The 24,337-nt window shown below is 43.4% G+C and overlaps 2 protein-coding genes across 5 annotated transcripts; both read right to left on the bottom strand.

The window, feature by feature from the left end:
- Positions 1–13,308: 13,308 nt before the first annotated feature.
- LOC140578135 (uncharacterized) lies at positions 13,309–17,680 on the bottom strand. Its single transcript, XM_072698063.1, has 8 exons — positions 17,212–17,680; positions 16,250–16,574; positions 15,353–16,151; positions 15,040–15,247; positions 14,641–14,922; positions 14,247–14,503; positions 13,906–14,151; positions 13,309–13,635 (listed from the first exon to the last, which is right to left on the bottom strand). The coding sequence occupies exons 2-3, from the start codon at positions 16,265–16,267 to the stop codon at positions 15,387–15,389; spliced, it is 783 nt and encodes a 260-aa protein (XP_072554164.1). The 5' UTR covers positions 16,268–16,574; positions 17,212–17,680; the 3' UTR covers positions 13,309–13,635; positions 13,906–14,151; positions 14,247–14,503; positions 14,641–14,922; positions 15,040–15,247; positions 15,353–15,386.
- Positions 17,681–18,063: 383 nt separating this feature from the next.
- On the bottom strand, positions 18,064–24,127 carry LOC140578136 (uncharacterized). Of its 4 annotated transcripts, none has more exons than XM_072698067.1 (6): positions 24,032–24,127; positions 20,483–20,794; positions 20,234–20,383; positions 19,873–20,042; positions 19,728–19,778; positions 18,064–18,277 (listed from the first exon to the last, which is right to left on the bottom strand). In XM_072698067.1, the coding sequence occupies exons 2-6, from the start codon at positions 20,791–20,793 to the stop codon at positions 18,255–18,257; spliced, it is 705 nt and encodes a 234-aa protein (XP_072554168.1). In that variant the 5' UTR covers position 20,794; positions 24,032–24,127; the 3' UTR covers positions 18,064–18,254. The 4 variants fall into 4 exon arrangements, with proteins under 4 accessions (XP_072554168.1, XP_072554165.1, XP_072554166.1 ...); XM_072698064.1 differs by having other exon boundaries at positions 18,064–19,453; XM_072698065.1 differs by lacking the exon at positions 24,032–24,127 and having other exon boundaries at positions 18,064–19,453; positions 20,483–20,875.
- Between the last annotated feature and the right edge of the window lie 210 nt (positions 24,128–24,337).

Below are 24,337 nucleotides of genomic sequence, written 5' to 3' on the forward strand. Positions count from 1 at the left end.
TTGGGCTTACAAATCCCAAATACAATATCATCTTTCTAAAGGTAGCCACCCGTAAGACATAATATGGGGGCCAAACCACTAGGGGGCGCCGCTTCCGCCGTTGGGGACTTTTCGCCGTCTTCGCCTGGGGGTGTGGGCATCTCCGCCAGGGGGACCTGTAAAAATGAAAAAGGGAAAAAGTTAATAAAGGTTGAATGTAGCCAGTGCACTCAGAACATCCATGATGGTATTTTAACCCTTAGGAGTCTGAAGGTGTTTTGGAGCCCTGAACAGATTCTGACATGTCCTGACATTTGTGCATTTTTCAGTTACTTATAAACATATAAATGTCTAAAGTCTGATAACATTGTATTCAGCAGAAACTGGGTTACAATAATATATGAGCAGTATGTATGTACAAGTCTTTATATTGGAGAAAAAAACAGTTATGCGTGATTATTGAAAACAACAAAAAAATAAGTCACTGAAATTAGACCACAAAACACATTCATGACATTTGTGTGCAAGACTTTTGTGACCTGGATCTTGTAGTGTAGAGGTTTTACTTCAAAATGATGTGACAATCATCTCACTCACTCATTTACAGAAAACAATACATTAATTTAAATTTTCTAAGACACTTTTTGTTTAGAAAGGCCATATGCGAGGAGGTGGGAATACTCATGAATAATGCTGTAGTTCACACCAGAGAAGACAAAGACCTGCATAATGAGCTGTATAATTACCCCTTTCAGTCAGGTATGGGACAGAGGAAAGTGCTACAAGAAAATAATTTGAGGACAGAAACATATTTCTTGGTTTGTGGTTTATTTAGCATGCATGTCCCGATGTGAGGTGCTGGTGAAGGCAAGGGTGATGCAGACACATTGCTAAAAACAAATAAATAAAAAAATGTTAGCATCTCAAACATTTACACCCGAAATGTTTGTGCTAAATAACATTACCGATAGCAGTATTATAGGCTAATCAAAACGGAGCCAAATATATATTAGCAACCATAATCTAAAGCTATCCAAAACGAGGTGAAATACATTAGAACATTTACAAACATCTGTAAACTCCATAAGGCATTATCTTAGCCACCAGGAAACAACATGTTTGCTACATAAGGCAGCATGTTAGCAGAGTTATCTACATGCTACACTAACCTAAATGGCATTGAAAGCCAATGTTTCACATAAGCTGACAAAAGCTAGCTGAAGTGTGGAAAATATTTACTAATATTAGTTTAATATTATCAAAATAAGAGTTATATAAGACTTAATAACTTACCCCAGGGCTGTCAAGTTTTGAAGACAGGCAAGAGTGACATTCCACAGGATGCCTTTTCATTGGTTGTTGTGTTGTAATTTACCCAGATACAATAGTAATATTTTCTGATTGGCTATTGTGTACACCCTTTCTTTTTTTTTTGACTGGCTGACAGGCTCTTGGGGCAAATCTTGTCCGACTTCAGCGTCATAAAAGAGGCTTGTTTCCGACGGGAAGCGACGTTTTTCTTGACGTTTCGTGACGTTTTCATCCGAGTTCCGACTTGGAGAGAAATAGTCGAACGCACCATAATGTCACTCAACTCAGAATTTCCGAGATCCGAGAGAAAAACGAACGCACCATTAGACTGTATGTGTTTTTAAGCCGGGGGGCGTGGCCTTATACGCATGCTGCCCGGACTGTTTTCCGTGTGAATGGCTGTGGGCGTGCCCTGCCTCGGGTCATTAGCAGATAATGAAGTGCGACAGAAATTCTGTGCCTCTCCTTGGTTTCACATGAATTACATAAACTGAAAATATTTATTTTTAATTTAAATTGCTTTGTTTAAAAGTAGACACTTTAAGCTTTCTATAGATATATTTCTCATGTCTGTCTGTGCAGTATTCGCGGAGTTTCAGTTCATTTTAGTGACGTGTTTCAAAAAGATTTTCGCGGAGACTGAGACAGCTGAAAGCGCACCCTGTTTATTTTCTTTATTTTACAAAAGCACAATGTTTCGTGGATATTGTGAGTATACATGAATAAAAGTAGACCATTTACAGATTAAAATGATGTACTACACTTACGTGTATGATCAAACATGACGACGCATTTTAAGTTCTTTTCACGGTTACCAGAAAAAAATGCAAGTGTCCCCGCCGGCGGGTCCGCCGACTCCTAAGGGTTAAGATGATATATACCATAACCTAACCCTAACAACCATAACCGTAACCCCTAACCATAACCCCTAACCGTAACCCTAACCCTAATCATAAGGTCAGTAGACCGGATCCCTAACCCTTATTTCCCTTACCTTACGGCCAGTAGGCCTGTTCCCTAACCCTTAACCCTTGGACCTTATGGCTAGTGGCCGGGTCCCTAACCCTAAATCCCGTCTTCCTAAGGCTATTTAGCCGGATCCCTAACCCTAATCTTCGGACCATAAGGCTATTTAGCCGGGTCTGCAACATTATTTTACTTTGCCCCCCCCCCCTTAATATCCATCTGGCTTCCGTGGAGGAAGGTCATAGGACACAGTGCTGGTGAGATATTTATTATTTGTCACTCAATTGGATAGGATGGCAGTGGATTGACCTTGGGGGGTCACCGGCACTGGGATGTGCCTCCGGGAGCTGCGCCGGCACCGGACACAGGGCGGCGCTATAACCCTAGTGGGGACGACAAGCCTAGTGAGGCACATGAAAACCTTAGTTAGGACATAACCTGAGACAGGGAATATAGGATACTTACCTCCTGAGCCGGCGTAGGTTTGGTGGGCCACGTCCGAGCTAAAGTATAGGAGATGATATAATATATAGTGTTTAGTGTAGGGTACTTACCTCCTGAGCCGGCGTAGGTTTGGTCAGCCACGTCCGAGCTAGAGTATAGGAGATGATTAATATAAGATTTAGTGTGTAAGCCTCAGTGAGGCACTTAAAGAAGAATAGTACTTACCTGTCTGTGTCGTCGCTTCTCCTTCTGTTCCTCCGGATCACTTACCTGGTGTCTTCAGCTCTCCTGGATCTTCTGCTCCGTCGCCCCTGTAAAACAAAAATAGTTATATTTAATTAACTTAAGCCCCAGTCGGGGATGTGCATGTAAGCGGGTGGAATCATGGATGGACCCGGATTGGCCAGTGCATTGCCTGTGGCCCTGGGATGCTGGGGTCACAGGCCCCCGGGGTTTCTAACCCCATCTATATCCCTAACCATAACCCTAACCGTAACCCTAACCTTAACCCCAAACCCTAACCTTAACCATAACCTTAAGCGTAACCATAACCCTAACCCCTAACCATAACCGCTAACCATAACCCATAACCATAGCCCTAACCCTAGCCCTAACCATAACCCTAACCCTGACCATGACCGTAACCATAACCATAACCCTAAGGATAATTTACCTTAAGGCCCTAATCCTAAGACAACCCCAACCCTAAGGATAATTGACCTTAGGGCCTTAACCCCAAATAAACCCCTAACCATAAGGATAACTTACCTTAGGGCCCTAAACCTAAACTACACCTCTGATCCTAACCCTAAGGATAATTTACTTTGGGGTCCAAACCCTAAGCTATTCTCGACCCTAAGGGCAACTGTACTTGGGGCCTCGAACCCATACACCCCTGATTGTAATCCAACTGGGTTACATCCCTTGGAGGGGATTAATTATTTATATAATTCATAGTCTGGACATGTTTGATAATGATGGAGGGTTAAATAACTCCCATTATAAATATATTACTGTCCAAAGGGACTTTTAAAGTGTTGGAGGGTTAAATAACCGCCATTATAAAAAGATTTTACTGTATAAAGTGACTTTTACAATGATGCAGGGTCAAATTACCACCACATGTAAATGTATTAACACTTATCTGAAATAACTTTTAAATATAAATATAATAAAGTCTAAAATGACTTTTAAAATCATTAATGATTAAATAACCATTAAACATAATTATAATAAGGTCTATAATGACTTTTAAAGTTGTGCAGGGTTAAATAACCGCCATATATAAAAACTACTTTTCACTGTGCTCCCCTCATTTGCCTTAAGCCTCCGCAGAGGAAGGATGTGGGACACAATATATATTGGATCGATCAACTTTACAGTGGTTGTATTCTACTCTCTCACTGTGTCACCCTCATTCTCCTTAAGCCTCTACAGAGGAATGATGCATGACACAACACTGGATGGATTAATTTTGTTGCGGCAATGTCTGTTTCTCTTTCTGTGTCACCTTCATTCTCCTTAAGCCTCTACTGAGGAAGGACGTGGGACACAAGGCTGCAGGTATTGGCTTTCTCACTCTTTTTATGCTGTGGAAATAATAAAATTATTTAACTAATGTTAGTGGAAAGGTGCTTGGCACTGGATGGTCTGAAATCAGACCTGGGGAGAATTAATTCACCCCCCAGATATTGGATTGTGGAGGGTTTAAATAACTCCCACACATAAATTTATGGAGAGTTTAAATAACTGCCATATACTAAACTTTTCTATACTGTGTTATCCTAATCTCCCTAAAACCTCCATAGAGGAAGGGTGTTGGGACACAGTTCTAATGGATTATCTCTATTGGGATCGTGCCTGGCATAGGATGGCAATGGATTGAATCTGGAGCTAACTCGCATGCTGGGATGTGCCTCTGGGGGGCCCTCAGGTGAAAGTCCGTGCCACAGGTGGTTGCCAGCCTATAGTGGGCGGCTTGCCAGATCTGGGAGAAGGCGGTCCGGCGTAGGCTGAGGTTAAAGGCCCTCCATGCTGTGAACCACATTGGAATGCAGATCTGAGGGGGCAACATCCGATTTAGGCGAAACCCCATAACAAGGATGGACCGGGGTACTTTAGCTGCAGGGAAGGGCATAAACCTGTTGGCATCGTGTACTACTCCCTGTGTGGCTTTAACCCATATTGGCCTCCTACTGCTGGGACTCTCCTGGACCTTCCATGTCGTCGTCGCCGCCGTCCCCTGGAGAAAACAAGGTAAAGATTGACATTTTTTACTATGGGGATAATTATGCATGTCCAAACCCTGTTTAAAGGGATGATGTGTTGGTGCGTAAGCGGGCTGATGCACCGATGAACCTGATTGATTGGCCAGTGCCTTACTGTGTCCCTGGCATGCCAGGGTGCAGGCAGGGGTCTCGGCCCCTATACATAAACCTAACCATAACCATAAGGCTACTATGCCGGATCCCTAACCCTAAGATCCCTGACCATAAGGCTCTTTAGCCGGGTCTTAAACAAAATATTTTACTTTGACCTTTGCCCCTTTACTTCTATAGCAATTACCCACTGTGTCCCCTCAATATCCATCTGACTTCCGTGGAGGAAGGATGTGGGACACAGTGGTGGTGCAATAACTTTTATTTATTAGCATTTCGACATCGATGGGAGTGGATGGACCTTTGGGGGGTTCCTGGGTTCATTATGTGACTCCACCCGGGGGACACCGGGGGGAGATACGAGGCCACGGTATGGTGCCCTTTATCCCTCGCAGGCCAGTAGCCGTTGGGTGTCCGGCACTGGTAAACCTGAAAATGAGGTGAATGGATTTCCTTAAAGTCTAGTAGACGTATATAAGTCATAGTTCACGGCCAATACCTACCTTGATGGCGTTGTCGCTCCTCCTACCTGTTCCTCCGGGCTGTCCTGGGATCCTGGATTCCTCGTCGTCCTTCTTCGTCTCGTCGCCCCTGCAAAGCAAAGAAACATCATTAAAGCCGCAGTTTGGGATTGGATGTGGTGCGCGTAAGCGGGTGGATGCATGGACCCGAATTGGCCAGTGCATTTCTGTGGCCCTGGGACGCTGGGGTCACAGGCCCTGGGGTTTCTAACCCCTCTTTCATAACCGTAACCTTAACCATAACCGTAAAACCGCCTTCCATAACGCTGAAAACCCCTTCACTAACCCTGAAACCGCCTTCCCTAACTTTAAAACCCCCTTCCATAACGCTGAAACCCCCTTCCCTAACCGTAAAACCCCCTTCCCTAACCCTGAAACCCCCTTCCATAACCTTAAAACCGCCTTACGTAACGCTGAAACCCCCTTCCCTAACCATAAGACCGTCTTCCCTAACCATTAGACCCTCTCCCCTGACCACATACTATAACCTAAACCCTGAAATCAGTAATTTGACCTAGCAAATCTGGCTAGGCCTTGCGTAACTATCAAATCCATAACTTGACATTAGCAAATCTGGGCAAGCTTTGCATAACTATCAAATACATCAATTAGACCTAGCAAATCTGGCTAGGCCTTGCGTAACTATCAAATCCATAATGTAGGATCACACATGCACATATCACAGGGCCTAAATTCCAGGTGGCCTGAGACAAGGCCGAGCCTGTGTGTGTAACCCCCCTTTGGTGCCTCTCGTACCAAACACAGATATCAAGGGAGGCTAGCACTCCAACTTTTATTGCCCAAAGATTTAGGGACCTACAGACAAGCAGAGTGGACTTCACAGACAGGGGTCCCTCGACTTGGCACACAACCACCTCCCCATACATTCTGCCTTACATTTCACTCACCCAACAGACAAACACCCTAAAGGAAATTTCATTTAAGTTGGGCTTTTGTATACCCTGTATATTGATTTACTCACGACTACTAGTCTCAATATACAAATACGTTATGTTTTTATGTGTCCTTAGACAATCTTAGTGTTTTGTGTGCCACCCTTATAACCATGTTCACGGAGTATCACCTATTTCACCTCTTTGCTCTTGAACACATATAAATTTAAATAAATAGATTGGTATAGTGTGGTAGAAAAATTATAAATCAAGGACTTGGAATAAAAGTCTGGACCTCTTAGTTTGGTGAGTAAAGAAAATCTCTTTTATTCCAGCAAGTTCAGCAAAGCGCTCCCATCACACTCTGGCACTTGGTACCAAGTCACACCCGGCACACAGAGCAACCAGTAGATAAAACATAACTACCAGGCCTTCTAAGGCCTGATTGGTCATGAAACATCAACAAACTAAGCTGAAACGTATAACAAACACAATTATCCCGCTCCATTGGTTCACTTTGGTAGCAAGGTAAAATCCACCCATTGTACGCAACTTACTGGAGACAGCCTCGGCTTCTAGACTGTACATGAGATATGTATATAGATATTAATTATATGACATTGAATCAGTGTTAATGTTTGATTAATGATTAACACATTGACGTATTGTCTCTGAATCACTGAAAATACATGGTTAACATATGATTAGTATGATTAACATAAGTATGATTAACATGATACGATCAATTGCATATAACATATTATATATTGACTACTACTATTCTATTAAGCTATAACTCTTTGTGCACCAGTTGGGGTGGCTTCGAGTCTCTTCCTGCAAGTGGTTTCTCCCCCCCTTTGCTCCACTGTCTGCCCCTCCAAGGTCCGAGCTTCTGCGGAGCCAACTGCAGGCAGCTATCACAAAGCGAGGTCACACAGTATTCAAAACAATCTCTTCTGGCCTAAGGCCTAAGACATAACAGACCGAATATGCCTCCCCTCCCGGTCCTACTAATGTCCAATTCTACTTCCACAATAGCTACCATTGTATATATGTTCTCATGGTATACCAGAAGAATCTGGAAAGTGAATGTAACCAATGTGTCTTAACTACAGTCTTCTTTGTTAAAACCGCCCCCTTCTCTTCCAACATTCCTTTGCGGTCCTTATCTGATCTTGGTGGACCTCACCAAGTTTCTTTGTTTCTACCATGCTATGTTAAAAGAACTGAATTAAGGTGTATTTTATCCATTTTGGAGAAGATGAATTGGCATAAGCCACACCAAACAAAATATGTTGTTTCCAGATGTGCAACTTATATTGTTATTACCACAAACTAACGGCCATGCCTATCTATGGATAAGATGTGCTGTTTGTAATATGAATATTTGATGTAATATCTGCACAAAGTGTAACATCTGTTGAGGTGCAACCCAAAACACCTGTATCGCATACTGATGTGAATGAGTCACATGGATAAAATAATTAATTGTTTAATCAATTAATGCAGATGGTATGAGATATGTACCTGTGAAGCTGTTATGGCATGTTTGGTATCAAACTGATTGTTAATCACCTCTGATTGCGAATCTGGTCAGTGATTACGATAAAAGTGGATGTATCAAAAGTGATAACAGCTTAATGAAAATCATCAGTAAAGGTAGAATCAGGCGGGCCATAAATCCCAAAAGGACTGATACAGACCCCCTTCCGAAAGCCCGCCAAATGGATGGCCAGCCATTGGGCCAGGAGTCGAATTCCTGGTCATCCCTATTCATGAACTTTAGACCATAAAAATCTAGCACCTCAGAACAAAAGCTGAGCAGAAAACAACCAGCAGCAGCGCAGAGAATAACCGCCAGCCCGAAGGAGAACATCAGCCCGGGAGGAGAGAAGCCCACAGAAGTCCTCCGGTGAAGGCCCAGCTGAACAGAGAACAGCACCCAAGACAAAGCTTCACCAGGAGAGAGAATCTAAAGGGACTCCACTCCACTGCTCCAAACGCCGCGCCTTCCTGAGTGCCATCAGCTCAGCAGCTCTGCCATCAACTGCCAAGACCCCCCCCCCCCACTCTTCAACCAAGTAAACCAACTTCCTTTCATTCTAACAACTTAAGCTGTTCTGTTAACCTGCTATAAGACTTTAGGGTCATGTTTCCACAAACTGTTCTTGCTTTGCAGAACAGTATTTCCCATTTCAGGTTACTCATTTAAATCCGGTCATTGCATTTTCATAATTACATTGTTTGTTTTATTCCGTTATTTCGTGTTTGTTGTTTGTGTTAGGTGTAATGTCTGTCTTATGTCAGTTGTAGTGATCGCACAAAGGCAGGAACTTATTATGAGACACACAATGACGGAGGCTAAAGTTGTGTAAAAGACATGCATTTATTCCTATAAATGCATGTCTTTTACACAACTTTAGCCTCCGTCATTGTGTGTCTCATAATAAGTTCCTGCCTTTGTGCGATCTTGCTACACGCTCTGAACCTCAAACTCGCCTGAAACATCGCGAGACTCTCTCTCATTGGCCGTGAGGGGAGCTTCGCTACCAATCGTGTACATTACCTGGTGATGCAGCTCGCTGGACGAGCCTTCTAACCCAGGTTACTAAGCGATACTGGTAATTAGTGAATCACATTTAAGTCTCACATTAACAGACTCACAGGGATACCGCAATTGAGTTTGGAGGAGCCGACCATTCGGCATAACAATTGATTAATAATCAGCATTAAATAATAATTAATTAAACTTTAATTAATTCAAACATATTGGTGGAGAATATTAAAAAAAATTTCAGCTAATAATTACTACAATAACTTGACATTAGCAAATCTGGGCAGCCTTTGCATAACTATCAAATACATCAATTAGACCTAGCAAATCTGGCTAGGCCTTGCGTAACTATCAAATACATAACTTGACATTAGCAAATCTGGGCAGCCTTTGCATAACTATCAAATACATCAATTAGACCTAGCAAATCTGGCTAGGCCTTGCGTAACTATCTAATCCATAACTTGACATTAGCAAATCTGGGCAGCCTTTGCATAACTATCAAATACATCAATTAGACCTAGCAAATCTGGCTAGGCCTTGCGTAACTATCAAATCAATAACTTGACATTAGCAAATCTGGGCAGCCTTTGCATAAATATCAAATACATCAATTAGACCTAGCAAATCTGGCTAGGCCTTGCGTAACTATCAAATCCATAACTTGACATTAGCAAATCTGGGCAGCCTTTGCATAACTATCAAATACATCAAGTAGACCTAGCAAATCTGGCTAGGCTTAGCGTAACCAACAAACAGCTTAGGCAGGAGTGTGGGAAAGGGACTGGGACGCACTTAGCCCCATTGCATTCTCAAGTTAGCGTGTTAGCATTTGTGTTAGTTTGTCATGATTTCTTCATGTAAACACATTTTCCTATAATGGTAGGTCGAACTCTTGTAGGGGAAGCGCAGGTTTCATGAAATGAAGTCAGAATATCAAGTTATAATGAAATCTTCATTTCGTGTTAGTTTGTCATGATTTCTTCATGTAAACACATTTTCCTATAATGGTAGGTCGAACTCTTGTAGGGGAAGCGCAGGTTTCATGAAATGAAGTCAGAATATCAAGTTACAATGAAATCTTCATTTTGTGTTAGTTTGTCATGATTTCTTCATGTAAACACATTTTCCGATAATGGTAGGTCGAACTCTTGTAGGGGAAGCGCAGGTTTCATGAAATGAAGTCAGAATTTCAAGTTATAATGAAATCTTCATTTCGTGTTAATATGTCATGATTTCTACAAGTAAACACATTTTCCTATAATGGTAGGTTGAACTATTAAAAGGGAAGTGCAGGTTTCATGAAATGAAGTCAGAATTTCAAGTTATAATGAAATCTTCATTTTGTGTTAATATGTCATGATTTCTTCATGTAAACACATTTTCCTATACAGGTAGTGCAGAATTATTAGGCAAGTTGTATTTTTGAGGAATAATTTTATTATTGAACAACAACCATGTTCTCAATGAACCTAAAAAACTAATTAATATCAAAGCTGAATATTTTTGGAAGTAGTTTTTAAGTTTGTTTTTAGTTTTAGCTATTTTACAGGGATATCTGTGTGTGCAGGTGACTATTACTGTGCATAATTATTAGGCAACTTAACAAAAAACAAATATATACCCATTTCAATTATTTATTTTTACCAGTGAAACCAATATAACATCTCCACATTCACAAATATACATTTCTGACATTTCAAAACAAACACAAATCAGTGACCAATATAGCCACCTTTCTTTGCAAGGACGCTCAAAAGCCTGCCATCCTTAGATTCTGTCAGTGTTTTGATCTGTTCACCATCAACATTGCGTGCAGCAGCAACCACAGCCTCCCAGACACTGTTCAGAGAGGTGTACTGTTTTCCCTCCTTGTAAATCTCACATTTGATGATGGACCACAGGTTCTCAATGCGGTTCAGATCAGGTGAACAAGGAGGCCATGTCATTAGTTCTTCTTCTTTTTTACCGTTTCTTGCCAGCCACGCTGTGGAGTACTTGGACGCGTGTGATGTAGCATTGTCCTGCATGAAAATCATGTTTTTCTTGAAGGATGCAGACTTCTTCCTGTACCACTGCTTGAAGAAGGTGTCTTCCAGAAACTGGCAGTAGGACTGGGAGTTGAGCTTGACTGCATCCTCAACCCGAAAAGGCCTCACAAGCTCATCTTTGATGATACCAGCTGAAACCAGTACTCCACCTACACCTAGCTGGCGTCTGAGTCGGACTGGAGCTCTCTGCCCTTTACCAATCCAGCCATGGGCCCATCCATCTGGCCCATCAAGACTCACTCTCATTTCATCAGTCCATAAAACCTTAGAAAAATCAGTCTTGAGATATTTCTTGGCCCAGTCTTGACGTTTCAGCTTGTGTGTCTTGTTCAGTGGTGGTCGTCTTTCAGCCTTTCTTACCTTGGCCATGTCTCTGAGTATTGCACACCTTGTGCTTTTGGGCACTACAGTGATGTTGCAGCTCTGAAATATGGCCAAACTGGTGGCAAGTGGCATCTTGGCAGCTGCACGCTTGACTTTTCTCAGTTCATGGGCAGTTATTTTGCGCCTTGGTTTTTCCACACGCTTCTTGCGACCCTGTTGACTAATTTGAATGAAACGCTTGATTGTTTGATGATCACGCTTCAGAAGCTTTGCAATTTTAAGAGTGCTGCATCCCTCTGCAAGATATCTCACTATTTTTGACTTTTCTGAGCCTGTTAAGTCCTTCTTTTGACCGATTTTGCCAAAGGAAAGGAAGTTGCCTAATAATTATGCACACCTGATATACGGTGTTGATGTCATTAGACCACACCACTTCTCATTACAGAAATGCACATCACCTAATATGCTTAATTGGTAGTAGGCTTTCGAGCCTATACAGCTTGGAGTAAGACAACATGCATAAAGAGGATGATGTGGACAAAATATTAATTTGCCTAATAATTCTGCACCCCCTGTAATGGTAGGTCGAACTATTATAGGGGAAGCGCAGGTTTCATGAAATGAAGTCAGAATTTCAAGTTATAATGAAATCTTCATTTTTTGTTAGTTTGTCATGATTTCTTCATGTAAACACATTTTCGTATAATGGTAGGTCGAACTATTATAAGGGAAACGCAGGTTTCATGGAATGAAGTCACAATGTCAAGTTTTAATTATATCTTCATTTTGTGTTAGTTTGTCATGATTTCTTCATGTAAACACATTTTCTTATAATTGTAGATCGTTCTATTATACGGGACGTGCTGGTTTCATGAAATAAAGTCAGAATTCAAGGTATAAAGAAATCTTCATTTTCAGTTAGTTTGTCATGATTTTTTCATGTAAACAAGTTTTCCTATAATGGTAGGTCATTCTATTATATGGGAAGTGCTGGTTTCATGAAATGAAGTCAGAATTCAAGTTATAAAGAAATCTTCATTTTGTGTTAGTTTGTCATGATTACTTGATGTGAAGACGTTTTTCTATAATGTTAGGTCGTTCTATTATAGGCAAAGCCCTGGTTTCATGAAATGAAGTCAGAAAGAAATCTTTATTTCGTGTTAGTTTGTCATGATTTCTTCATGTAAACACCCGCCTACCTCAGCGCTGTTGCCCCTTTAAGACACCCGCCTAGGGCTAAGAGACAGCGCTCCGGAGCACGGGGTCGTGGGATCGAATCCGGCCTCCGCCTCACCTCTGAAATAAGTCTGAAAATACCCCTACTTGGCTTATATGTGCCTTACTTCAGCAAAACAAAAACGTATAATATATATAATTATTTTAATATAAATATAAAATTTATAATAATAATATATAATAATTATATATTTATTAATATATTGTGAAAAGTCAGGGAAAAAAAGAAAAAGAATTTATTTACAAAAATCACACAAAGCAATTGAAATAAATAATACACATAACAACAAATAACAACAAAACATTATAATTTAACGCGGCTCCTCGTGCTGTGCCTTCCATTGCTCAAAAGACATCCCTTCCGCCTTCTCACAGAAGAATTTATTTTTAAATCTCCTGTGTCCATACTGCTGCCTCCGCGGCTGCCCACACTGTGTGCACGTGTAGTGCGGATGGCTGACAAGTGGTGTGATGGGGAGACCCTGGGAAACGGCCAAAGCTTCAGCTGCCTTCCTCCGCCTCCACTCGGTGGTCCGGCTCCAAGTCTTTAACCCGGGCAGGCTGCCGGGGAAGTCTGCCTGCGAGGGAGCCGGTGGTGTCGGCGGGGCAGCTATGGCTGGTGCAGGTGTCGGCGGGGCAGCTATGGCTGGTGCAGGTGTCGGCGGGGCAGCTATGGCTGGTGCAGGTGTCGGCGGGGCAGGGAAGGGGACAGGCGGGACTGATGCAGGGGGCAGGGGAGCAGGCTGGGGTTGCGGAGTTGCAGTAGGGGGAGCTTGCTGCCGTCTCTGCACAGCCTGCCCGGACAGGTCAGGAGGGGACGAAAAGCCGAACTGGCTCAGGTCTGAAGGCGGTTCAGCAGACTCTGGCTCCTTTTGCCTGGGCTCAGGTAGAGGGGCGGCTGTTGTCAGGCTGGTGGTGGGGAGAGGGATGTCCATGGACAGCACAGCACATTCTTGCTGCTTGACTAACTCGTTATGCCTACGGGAAACGAGACATTTTTTTAAATAAGAACATAAGAAATTTACAAACGAGAGTTAAATCAGGCCATTCGGCCCATCAAGCTTGTTTGTGGAGAACTTAACTAATAGCTCAGAGTTGTTAAAATCTTATCTAGCTCTGATTTAAAGGAACCTATGGTTTTAGCTTCCGCTACACTTGCAGGAAGACTATTGTAAATAACTTTAGTCAGCATTTACCATTAAGCTGTAAAAAAAAAAATGATCTCAAATGGTGGCTGAACACACTTACTAAACAGACAGCGTACGCTGGTTTATCTCGAAAAGCTGCAGCGACGTGGCCTGCATGAGCCCCGGGCTGCTCAGGACCAGCCATCTGATCCTGCCGTAGTCCTGCAGGATGGCAGCCCAGCGGTTCAGCTTCACCCTAGCGATCTTCTGGCCAGCTGGGTGAAGTGAGAGCTCCAAGCAGATGGCCTCCACGAGCCTGCTCGCATGAGGCCACTGTGCAGGCCCGGTGCCTTGGCCCAGCAGGCAGCTGCTCAAAAAAAATTTAGAAGTTAGGCCAAGTGTAACACAGCAGCAAAGGAGTGCATGCCTGGAAATCTGTAATATCACAGACAATTCACTCACCGCTTCAGGCTTTCCTTGCCTGCGCACACTGACATTTTCTAGTGGCTAGCCTTGAACCTGCCCTGAAGGAGCCGCTCCCTGTGCCTCGGTGGGTACGAGACACGCTGCCTGTCTCTCTCTGGCAGGTTGTTCCAGAGAGAGACGATCCTGGCAACGTGACGATCCGAGAGACAGAGCTCGTGGCGCAGCCCCACCAGGTACCCCGCCAGCCTGACCACGTGGTCGTACCCCGGGGCTCCATCGGGGCCTCTGAAAGCCTGACAGGATGACAAAGGGAGCAAAGTGTGAGTGGAGTGAAACAGCACTGCAAATATCCATTAAGTGAATTGAAAAAAATTAAATTAATTTAAAAAATCAGTGAATGTAGATTGTGCGTCGCCAGTTTTGGCCTTACATGATCGCCATCATCATCCTCATCATCACCAGTGCCAGGAGTCACAGTGCTGGGGCCTTGGTCCATGGGCAGCTCTGCATGAGCTGAGAGGACCTCTGCCACAGCAGCGGGTGAGGAGTGCAGAGGGAGGGAGCCATCAGGGAAGTGCAGAGAGGAAATGGTGTGGTCATGTTCCTCTTCCTGGTCTGCCTCTTCAAAGCCTTCATCCTCCAAGCTCTCCAGGACATCGGGGGTGCCATCTGCACTGCTGGGAGTACAGGTACTCCACCCCGATGAGTTCTCCTGCAGCGAAATCCGGCTTACAGAATTATGGCAGATCATACAAAGCCGTAACCATTACATAACCGGGGAGATGGTCCATGGTTAGAACATGGTGATGGTCCACATAACCACACCTACCTGTGTACTCCCCCCTGGTTTGTATAGTCCTCAACCAGCTTGAGGCCCAGGAGCTCCTGGCTGAGGTGGTTGAGGCTGTGCTGCAGCTGCCCACTGTAACAGCGCAGCACCTGCTCCGGCTGGTCCGCCGCCACCACTCTGTCCTCGTTCCACTGCACCAACCCTTCCAGCAGGTAGGCCTGGAAATTTTCAGCGTTGGCGGAGGTGCCTGTAAAACAAAGGAAACGCGCATGTTAAGTCGCTCAGTACGCACACACGTGTACTAATTCAGTAGCAAAGGCACATGCAGAAAGTGTAAGGAGGACATACTCACCAGGGATGAAGCGGTTGAGGTGGAGGTAGAACGACTACAACGACGTGGAGCCGCGCGCGCAGCGGTAGGTGTGGAGGACGATCCCTCCCTTGGTCAGCTGCCCCGTCTCCGTGTAAAGCCATAATCCAGGAAGGTCTTGGATGCAACCAAGGTGGCGCCTCTGGGTGTCCCATATGACGTCCATCCTCTGGCTGTCCAGCAGGGGGATGCCCATCGTGTCCTTCACATCCCTGAAGGCCTCTAGCAGTTCAGCGATGAGCCGCTCAGTCTCCTGGGCTCCGCGCGTACGGCGCCGACAGTGCCGAGCCAGCATCTTCGCAGTCAGCCTGCCGGTGATCTGGTCTTCGGTCAGGCCCACGATGCCCTGCTTCCCCTCCAGTTCCGCCCGAACAGCCTCCCTCAGGCGAGCCACGTCTGCACTGTCCCACTCAAAAATGCACGACGACAGCTTCGCCATGAAGAGGCCGTAGAGCTGGTGGCTGTCCGTGGTGACGCCCACCGCAAATCTTCGCATCAGGTGCCACACGTCCAGCCTGACGACCAGCTCCTCCCATTCGCAGAACATGGCGGCCGCTCTGGACTTCCCCACCGACGAGCAGCAGTCTCTGTCCACGTACAGGAGCTTGGGCGGAGGGACACCGGCTTCACGGTAGCGCCGCATCAGCCCCGTTGCCATGGGCAACAGCCCGTCACCCTCATGAGCAGTGAGCACGGACATGAGGACTTGCCCGTGCTCATTGCCCACGTTGGTTGACCAGGCCATTGTTCCAGCCGCTGCACCTGCCAGCTTCTTGGTCACCTAAAAAGAAAAAGGTTACCATCAATCCACTTTTGTTGAAAGCCTGTGTGTGTGTGTGTGTGTGTGAGAGAGAGAGAGAGAGAGGTGGTGAAAATTACCTTCTTTGTGGAATCCATCTTCAAGACAAATCAAAAAATTGAGGTGATCCTGGCCTTCATCTCCCCAATTGGAGACCTGACATCCTCAGCATGGACTGTGAGGAGCCACTGGGCTGAGGGGACGGGCGCCATGGGTGGTGGTGGTGCCACCTGCTGCACAACAGCACCAGGGACCTGAAACTTCCTGCACACTGCCAGATATCGCAGTGTGCGTGCCATCCAGGTCTCACTGTGCTGCTCCTTCAGCTTGTTGTGCAGCATGGAGACACTGTTGCCGAGCGAACGCTGTCGCATCAGCCTCACCACCTTCAGGTCATAGGACAACCTGTAAGCACAAAAACACACACATGCACACAAAGTTAAAGGATTTCATTCAAAAAGACCAACCTTTCAACTACACTAAGAGGTAGGCGTGTGTGTGTCTCTGTCAGGGGGTGGAAGGGTAATTGTGGTGGTGTAAAAGAGCACAGTACGGGGTGATTCAAAGGTGCGTGGGGCCCAGGCAAGAACAATGGGTGCTAACGACTTCACATGTAGCAATCCAGCAAAATGTCAGAGCAGGTCAAAGAGGCCAAGCTGCCAGATCAAAGAGATTCTCAGACACCGTGGCTCCGAGGTGACATGAGTGATTGGCAATCTAGCAAAAGGTCAGAGCAGGTCAAAGAGGCCAAGCTGCCAGGTGTCAGATCAAAGGGACTTTATCAGACACTGGGGCTCCGAGGTGACATGAGTGATTGACAATCTAGCAAAAGGTCAGAGCAGGTCAAAGAGGCCAAGCTGCCAGGTGTCAGATCAAAGGGACTTTATCAGACACTGTGGCTCCGAGGCGACATGAGTGATTGACCTGCTCTGACCTTTTGCTAGATTGCCAAAGTGGCCAAGCAGCCTCACGTCAGATCAAACAGACACCGGGGCTCAGAGATGTTCGCATCCCAATGCATAACAGATAGAGAAATGCTTACCTGTACGTCAGGACGGCCGGAAACTCTGCACGGTGCGCAGGGTCCAGCTGCCCCAAGATGTCCTGTGACCAGCCTGCCACCTTCTTACACAGACGGCATTCGAGGTACTCAGTGGCCATGAAGTACCAGCCGTCTATGTCCAGCACCCTCCTAACTTGTCTTGTACAGGCCGCAGGACGTCAGGCGCTGCCCGACCCGGTAGCAGTCGGGCTGCCTGCACACGAGCTTAAACGCCCAAATGCGGTAGGGCATCCACAGGAAGAAGGGGCGGGTGAAGAAAGGGGCGGGTGAAGCTGGCGGCTGACTGAAGACGGGGCGTGGTGCGGGCGGGTGCCACCACAACTGCAAGGAGTCAATAAGGACAGGCCTCCCGTCCTTATTCCTCCTGAACAGGGCGCGGCTGATCCACTTGTGCTGCTCCTTTGGCAGCTGGGGCTTCCAGGCTTCTGGAAGAGGGACGTCCTACAAAAAAAACAACAATAATAATGTCAATATCTGATTTGGAACTCGTTCTACTACTCACTCTTAGTATAAAATAAATGAAGCAGGATGCAGTTTTGGCTACATATCACCTCAGAAGCAGCAAGAGAGACGTCTGCCTTTGCGGAGGCTTTCCGGGGAGAGGAGCGTGAAGCGACCGCTTTGGGGGTGGGGGGCGGGGGCACAGACAGACTGACAGTTACATGGCCAGTGTTGTTGGAAACATGACATACAGCATTTTTTTTAGTTTACTGTGAGCAGTGTTACAAAGCAACTAGCAGAAGCCATACTGTTATTTGATTTCTACTAAATGATTAAAAAATTAATAGAGAATAAATGACAGGATGAGCAAGACAATGAATGAATGAATTAATTAATTAATTAATGAAAGGCAAGTTTAAGCACATAGTCATAGGCATGTAAAGAAAAGTTGTGGTTAAGTATTAAGTTCTCTATGTAATTATCCTACTATGGCAGACAAGCAGACAGGACATGCAGGCCAGTGCAGCGTAGACCACCAGCACCAAGGACAGTGAGGCTAACATTCAGCTTAGCTGCTTACCTTATCCCACTTCAGCATTTACGGCTAACAAAGATGAATAATAACAACAACAACAACAGTAAATATACAGTTCATATGTTTGTATAATTTAGCAAATTTTGTATGTACAACGCATCATTTTATTTATTCAAAAATATATTTAGTGTAAATGGCCCAATTTCTATTTTTTGTTGGACAAGGGAATATTGTATTATTTAATATGCCTAAGGTATTATTTTTATATAATTTTGTGAATTTATATTGCCTAGGTTTTACTTTGTTTTGTGGGACTTTTATTTTGAAATCACGTGCTTAGCCCTGGTAAGCACTCACGTAAAGGGAAATAGGGGGAGGACATACTGATTTGCGCCCTCCGAAGCGGCACAAGCCCTTACGTTGGTACATTAGTGTATTGTTTAATTAATGCAAGTGTGACGGATCTGCTTTTCACTCTTAGACACCAGAACAACACCAAAAGCTGCTTTCCATTATTTTATTGAATCCTGTAGAAGACAATTAAACATATATATTGTCTTCGGACTGCAATGCACATCTGACCCCCTCATCAATACCCGGCAGCATTGTATGGTCAGATTAATTATTTTCTCAAACATGTATGTCAAAGCATTTCGTAAATTTTACAATTTATCCACTTTTCCATACATAAGGATACATTAAAATCGACAGGAAAACGTTTTTCTTTTCTTCCCAGTTACAACAGAATTAACACATTTTTGATTTATAACCTTGAACCAAATTCAAAAAACTACATACAAAGATTTATGTGGAAAAAAAAAGAATGAAATGCACCAGAGCTAAATATGTTTAGGTAATTAAACTGTAAAGAGAATGATAGACAATAAACGTACCTGTAGAAGACAATTAAACATATATATTGTCTTCGGACTGCAATGCACATCTGACCCCTATACATACAAAAATAACAGTATTCTCACTGCGAAATAAAAATGACGAACACAAAATGGCGGATTGCCCACGTGCATTTAGCACTTATGTTAAACTCCGTAAAATTTGTCACAAACTTAATTTCGCAATAAAACCCAGACAAAAATACCGTAATATAGTAATATAGCTTTCACAAATGACAACTATTTTCAGTACAAAAAGAGACGATTAAATACTCTCAGGAGCAACTCTCCGCACAACTTACCCTCATCAATACCCGGCAGCATTGTGAGGGGAAGCGGGGAAAAAGGCGAACTACGGAAACACAGGAGGTACAAAAAGGGGCGATGTGCAGGTTTGTAATTGCCACAGACAATGAATAAAAATGACTGCAAAATGTGTTTTCAAAATGATAAAATTCACAAATATTAAATAAAACCTTTAAATAAAAATCACAATACAATCTGAAAATATTATAATTTTAACAAAGTGCAATTCTAACTCTGTTACACAAGGTTCGCAATAAAAAGGTAAAACCATCAGTTAAGGCTGGACCATTTTTCGGAGGAGACGCTACATTTAGACTCACCTGACGTCTCAAGCTCCACTGCACAGGCCAGGAGGTCTGCATCTGAGGGCTCTGACAAACACGAATGGAAAATATCTTAGTATATAAGTCTGAACAAAAGAACACTGCAGTTGTTAGTTCTGCATAAACTGTATTTAAAGCTTACCAGGAGCTGTGCTGGTCATCGCCTTAGAGGAGCCCGGAACGGCAAGGGGGACCTCGAAGGGCACAGAGCTGGGCGGTGCCCGCTGTGCATCCCTCATCTGGATGTACTTCTTCAGTGCATCCATTTTGGTCCCTGGCTTGCTGGGCTGCTCCCTAACCCACTGGACATAGCTGGATGACGGGCAGGGTACCGGGGGGCGGGGGGGACATAAATCATCAGTCATTATTACAAAAATTACAATCATTACTATTACAAGCACATTTAGCAGGCTACTACTAAGAGTGAGTGCTCACGTCCTATGCATGAACTTTAAATAACTTTGCAAAAACTACAATATGTAAAGCAAAAACAGAGACTTTACCTCCTCCTCTCCCTGCCCTTGCACTCATACAGCTCCTTGTAGGTGCAATGCCGGTGTGCACCAAATCCCACAAGTGACTTGTGTGATGGAGCCTCCACCCGCCGCCGCTGCCTGATGGCCTCACTCATCTTGGGGAAGGAGCTGGCATACCTATGTGCAGAAATGGAATGAGGGATTGGTTAACACTGGACTTTTCTATCAATGTTGTTGGGATGTAGTGATTTTGTGCCTTGTGGTTTAATGGCTTACCTGAAGAACACATCCTTATTTCTCATAACACTGCTCGCTGCTGTAGTGTCGCTCAGGTTGCCGGACTCCTTCTCCGCCTGATGCCCAGCCAGGACCATGGCAGCATAGCCAGCGTCATTGGACAGAAGCCACTTGAAGGTTTTCCCCCGGTACTGGCCAAACTGGATAGCACACTCGCTTGCTACCAGCCGGTGGTCCCGGGCGTCTCCAGTCTGGCCCACACGGGCTCTCTGGGTGGCCAGTGCCTTGGGTGAGGGGCACAGAGTGAGCTCCGCACTGGGCTCAAAGCGGAAAACTGGTGCAGAATCCATTCTGATAGGAAAGAAATATTGAACAGCTCAATAAATGCAAACATAACCAAGACATACTGAAATGAAAATATATATTGATATATTATCTCCGTGGAGAATTTTTAGATCTTTAAGTAAACAGAGCTGTGTCCATGTTATACTTGCATTCTCAGCAAAAAATACTGAACGGCTCAATAAATGTAAACATCTCTTGGACATAATGCAAGACATAATGAAATGAAAATATATATATTGATTTAATGTTCCCTGGAGAATTTTTCATCTTTTTAAGTAAACAGGGCTGTGAAATTTATTGATATATTAATATAATGTTTCCTGAAGAATTTTGCAAATTTATTGATGTATTGATTTAATGTTCCCTGGATAATTTTGCATCTTTTTAAGTAAACAGGGCTGTGAAATTTATTGATGTATTGATTTAATGTTCCCTGGATAATTTTGCATCTTTTTAAGTAAACAGGGCTGTGAAATTTATTGATATATTGATTTAATATTCCCTGGATAATTTTGCATCTTTTGAAGTAAACAGGGCTGTGAAATTTATTGATATATTAATATAATGTTTCCTGGAGAATTTGGCAAATTTATTGATGTATTGATTTAATGTTTCCTGGAGAATTTTTGCATCTTTTTAACTCTTTCATTGTCGCCGCCTAGTGGTTCGGACGCATACGTCAGAATTTTCAATAACAGAAAAAAATGACGTTCAATAAAAGAAACAAATGTATCAAATCAACCAAAAACGGCTTGTTACACTACAAAAAACCTTTCAGATAATATCTGTAGAAAGTTGCTCAATTTTTGTGCCATGGTTTTTTGTAACAAGTAAAAATAAAATGACCATGGTAGCCATCTTTTAACTGGTCTACTGTCAGGAAGTAAAATATAAGTGTTAATAAAATGAAAACTAAGCACTTCAAACTATTTCTTTCATGGCCAATAATTCATAAACCGTCACAGTATTAAGACAAAACACGCATTTTTCCATAAATATGACTGTAATGCTCTCAAATAGCTTGCTCACTCATCGCGGAAAAATGTCAGTCGGCATTCTGTACATTCGTGCAATGTTTTTTATCTTCGTAGTTTTAGAAGAAAACCAGTGAATAAAATGACAAAGTTACCCTCGTTTGAAAGCTTGATCTCTTATGTACATAAATCAATCACTGTAATCCTTCATTGTCAAGTATTTTTTCAGATATATGCTCTGCTTCCCTGCTAGCACATTATTTTTTACGCACTGAACCTTTGCCCATGGTTATGTTTCACCATAATAAACTTTTTACATGAACATCAAATTACATTGTCATTTGCTTCATCCAATAGAGGTGTGTCTAAGGTTTGCAAAATGGTATGGGATGTGCTGATAGGGCATTGTTTTTCGCGCTGGGGACATGAATGCGCAAATTATTCTCTGCAGGTGCAGTATTTGTGGGAGTGTCTCGAGTACGCATTGCGCACGTAGTCTCCGTGAGTTTACCCAGTTATTTTCGGACAACAACTTTTTTGACTGAAGAAAAATGGCTTGGATGACTTTCACTGTTGAGAAAGCACAGAAGATGATTTTGAAGAGTGGTTCGGGGGAAGAAAGTGTCGCTTTTATCCATTGATTCGATGGAGGACGCTTTTTTGCGCGGAGAGGGTGCAACGCTCGACATAAGTACATTTATTTACAGTTTACATTTTACTCTTTTATTCTATAGATTTTTATAATTACGTGATTCAGCAAATTACAATTAACATTTGCTTTGGTAACACTTGTATTGTGGTACATTGGGAAAAGTTCCGCATCGCCTTTGTCAAGCTTTGAAGTGTGCAAAGTAATGCAGCGCTTTTGGCTTTCACTTTGGCAAAGTTACGCGGGGCTTTGTTTGGGCAAAGTTATGCGGGGCACTTGTCGGCCTTGTTTGAGCAAAGTTATGTACAGTACTTGTCGGCTTTGTTTGGGCAACATTATGTACGGTACTTGTCGGCTTTGTTTGGGAAAAGTTATGCAGGGCACTTGTCGGCTTTGTTTGGGCAAAGTTATGCGGGGCACTTGTCGGGCTTTGTTTGGGCACAATTATGCGGGGCACTTGTCGGGCTTTGTTTGGGCACAGTTATGCGGGGCACTTGTCGGGCTTTGTTTGGGCACAGTTATGCAGGGTTATGGTTAGAAACAAAATGTTTCTTATGACCCTTAAGTGGTAATGCATTTAGAAAGAAAGACGCTATCCTAAAACACTGCTAGTTACACTGCGGCCATTTTGGATAGGTTTGGCACAAGTCGTGTGAATAAAATATAGATTTTCCTACAAATGTGTGGTGATTTTGTGTGACAAAATGTTACTTATGACCCATAAGTGGTAATGCATTTAGAAAGAAAGTTGCTACCCCAAAAAACACTGCTAGTTACACTGTGGCCAGTTTGGATAGGTTTTGGATGTTTGGCACAAGTCATGTGAATAAAATATAGATTTTCCTACAAATGTGTGGTGATGATGTGTGACAAATTGTTACTTATGACCTATAAGTGGTAATGCATTTAGAAAGAAAGTTGCTACCGCAAAAAACACTGCTAGTTACACTATTGCCATTTTGGATAAGTTTCAGATTAGTTTAGGTTAGGTTTTGGATAGGAAAGGCTCCCAGTTGCACCATTTGCTCTTTCCTCCGTAAAACCTGTTGGGCTGCATCAAATGATATGAAATTGGGCACACATGTAGAAAACAAGTTTGGGAACCAGATTTTTAAAATTGGACCTATTCCATTAGGTAGTTTTTAAATATTTACAAAAATCTAAGACACAAAGACGTTATATTGTTTTTGTTATATTCGCATGTCCATAAATTATACACAGGTTATTCATTTCGTTATTGAACTTCCTACAATCAATTGTAAAGTGGTCAACTTTGCTTTTAGGTATCAGGCATGTGTCTGTGACTTTTATATCTGAAGTTATAAGGTAATTATTGCAAAGAGGGAAGAAATGCCCCCCCATGCAAGGGGCCCCTGGTTCACTGCATAAGGTTAAGTAAACAGGGCTATGTTTATGTTAAATTACTGGCAAGAAGTATTATTAATGACAAAGACTACATAACTTTTCTATACAAAATATTTTTAAAATTACATTGTGAGCATCGGCATTCTTATGCAATATGACATATCGGATCGACATCATCAAACTAACGATCTGCAAAACAAGAAATCAATCGGTTAAAGGACCGAAAAAAAAGAATAAGCAGCTTCTCAGGCTTACTTGTTAGAGCTGTGTAGGACGCCGGAGACGAAGCAAAAGGAGTGACAGATGCGACGATAATGTCCCCGCAACCGTGGTCTTCATTTATATAAGCGCGCGGGCGGGCGGAGCTAGTCTTGCGGCTCGGCCAATCGCGCGGGGTCATTTCGGCGAAACAGTTCTTTCAGCGGGGGAGGCGGGCTGAAACAATTCTTTCCCCGGGTGGGCAGTTCTGCATTTTTCAAATAGGCACGCCCACTTCCACGTTGACCTTGTTTCATCGTTCAGTAGACTAAAATAATCTGAGGCAGATGATTTTGGACACCT

This window comes from Paramormyrops kingsleyae, chromosome 13 (assembly GCF_048594095.1).
Source record: "Paramormyrops kingsleyae isolate MSU_618 chromosome 13, PKINGS_0.4, whole genome shotgun sequence".
Lineage (NCBI taxonomy): Eukaryota > Metazoa > Chordata > Actinopteri > Osteoglossiformes > Mormyridae > Paramormyrops > Paramormyrops kingsleyae.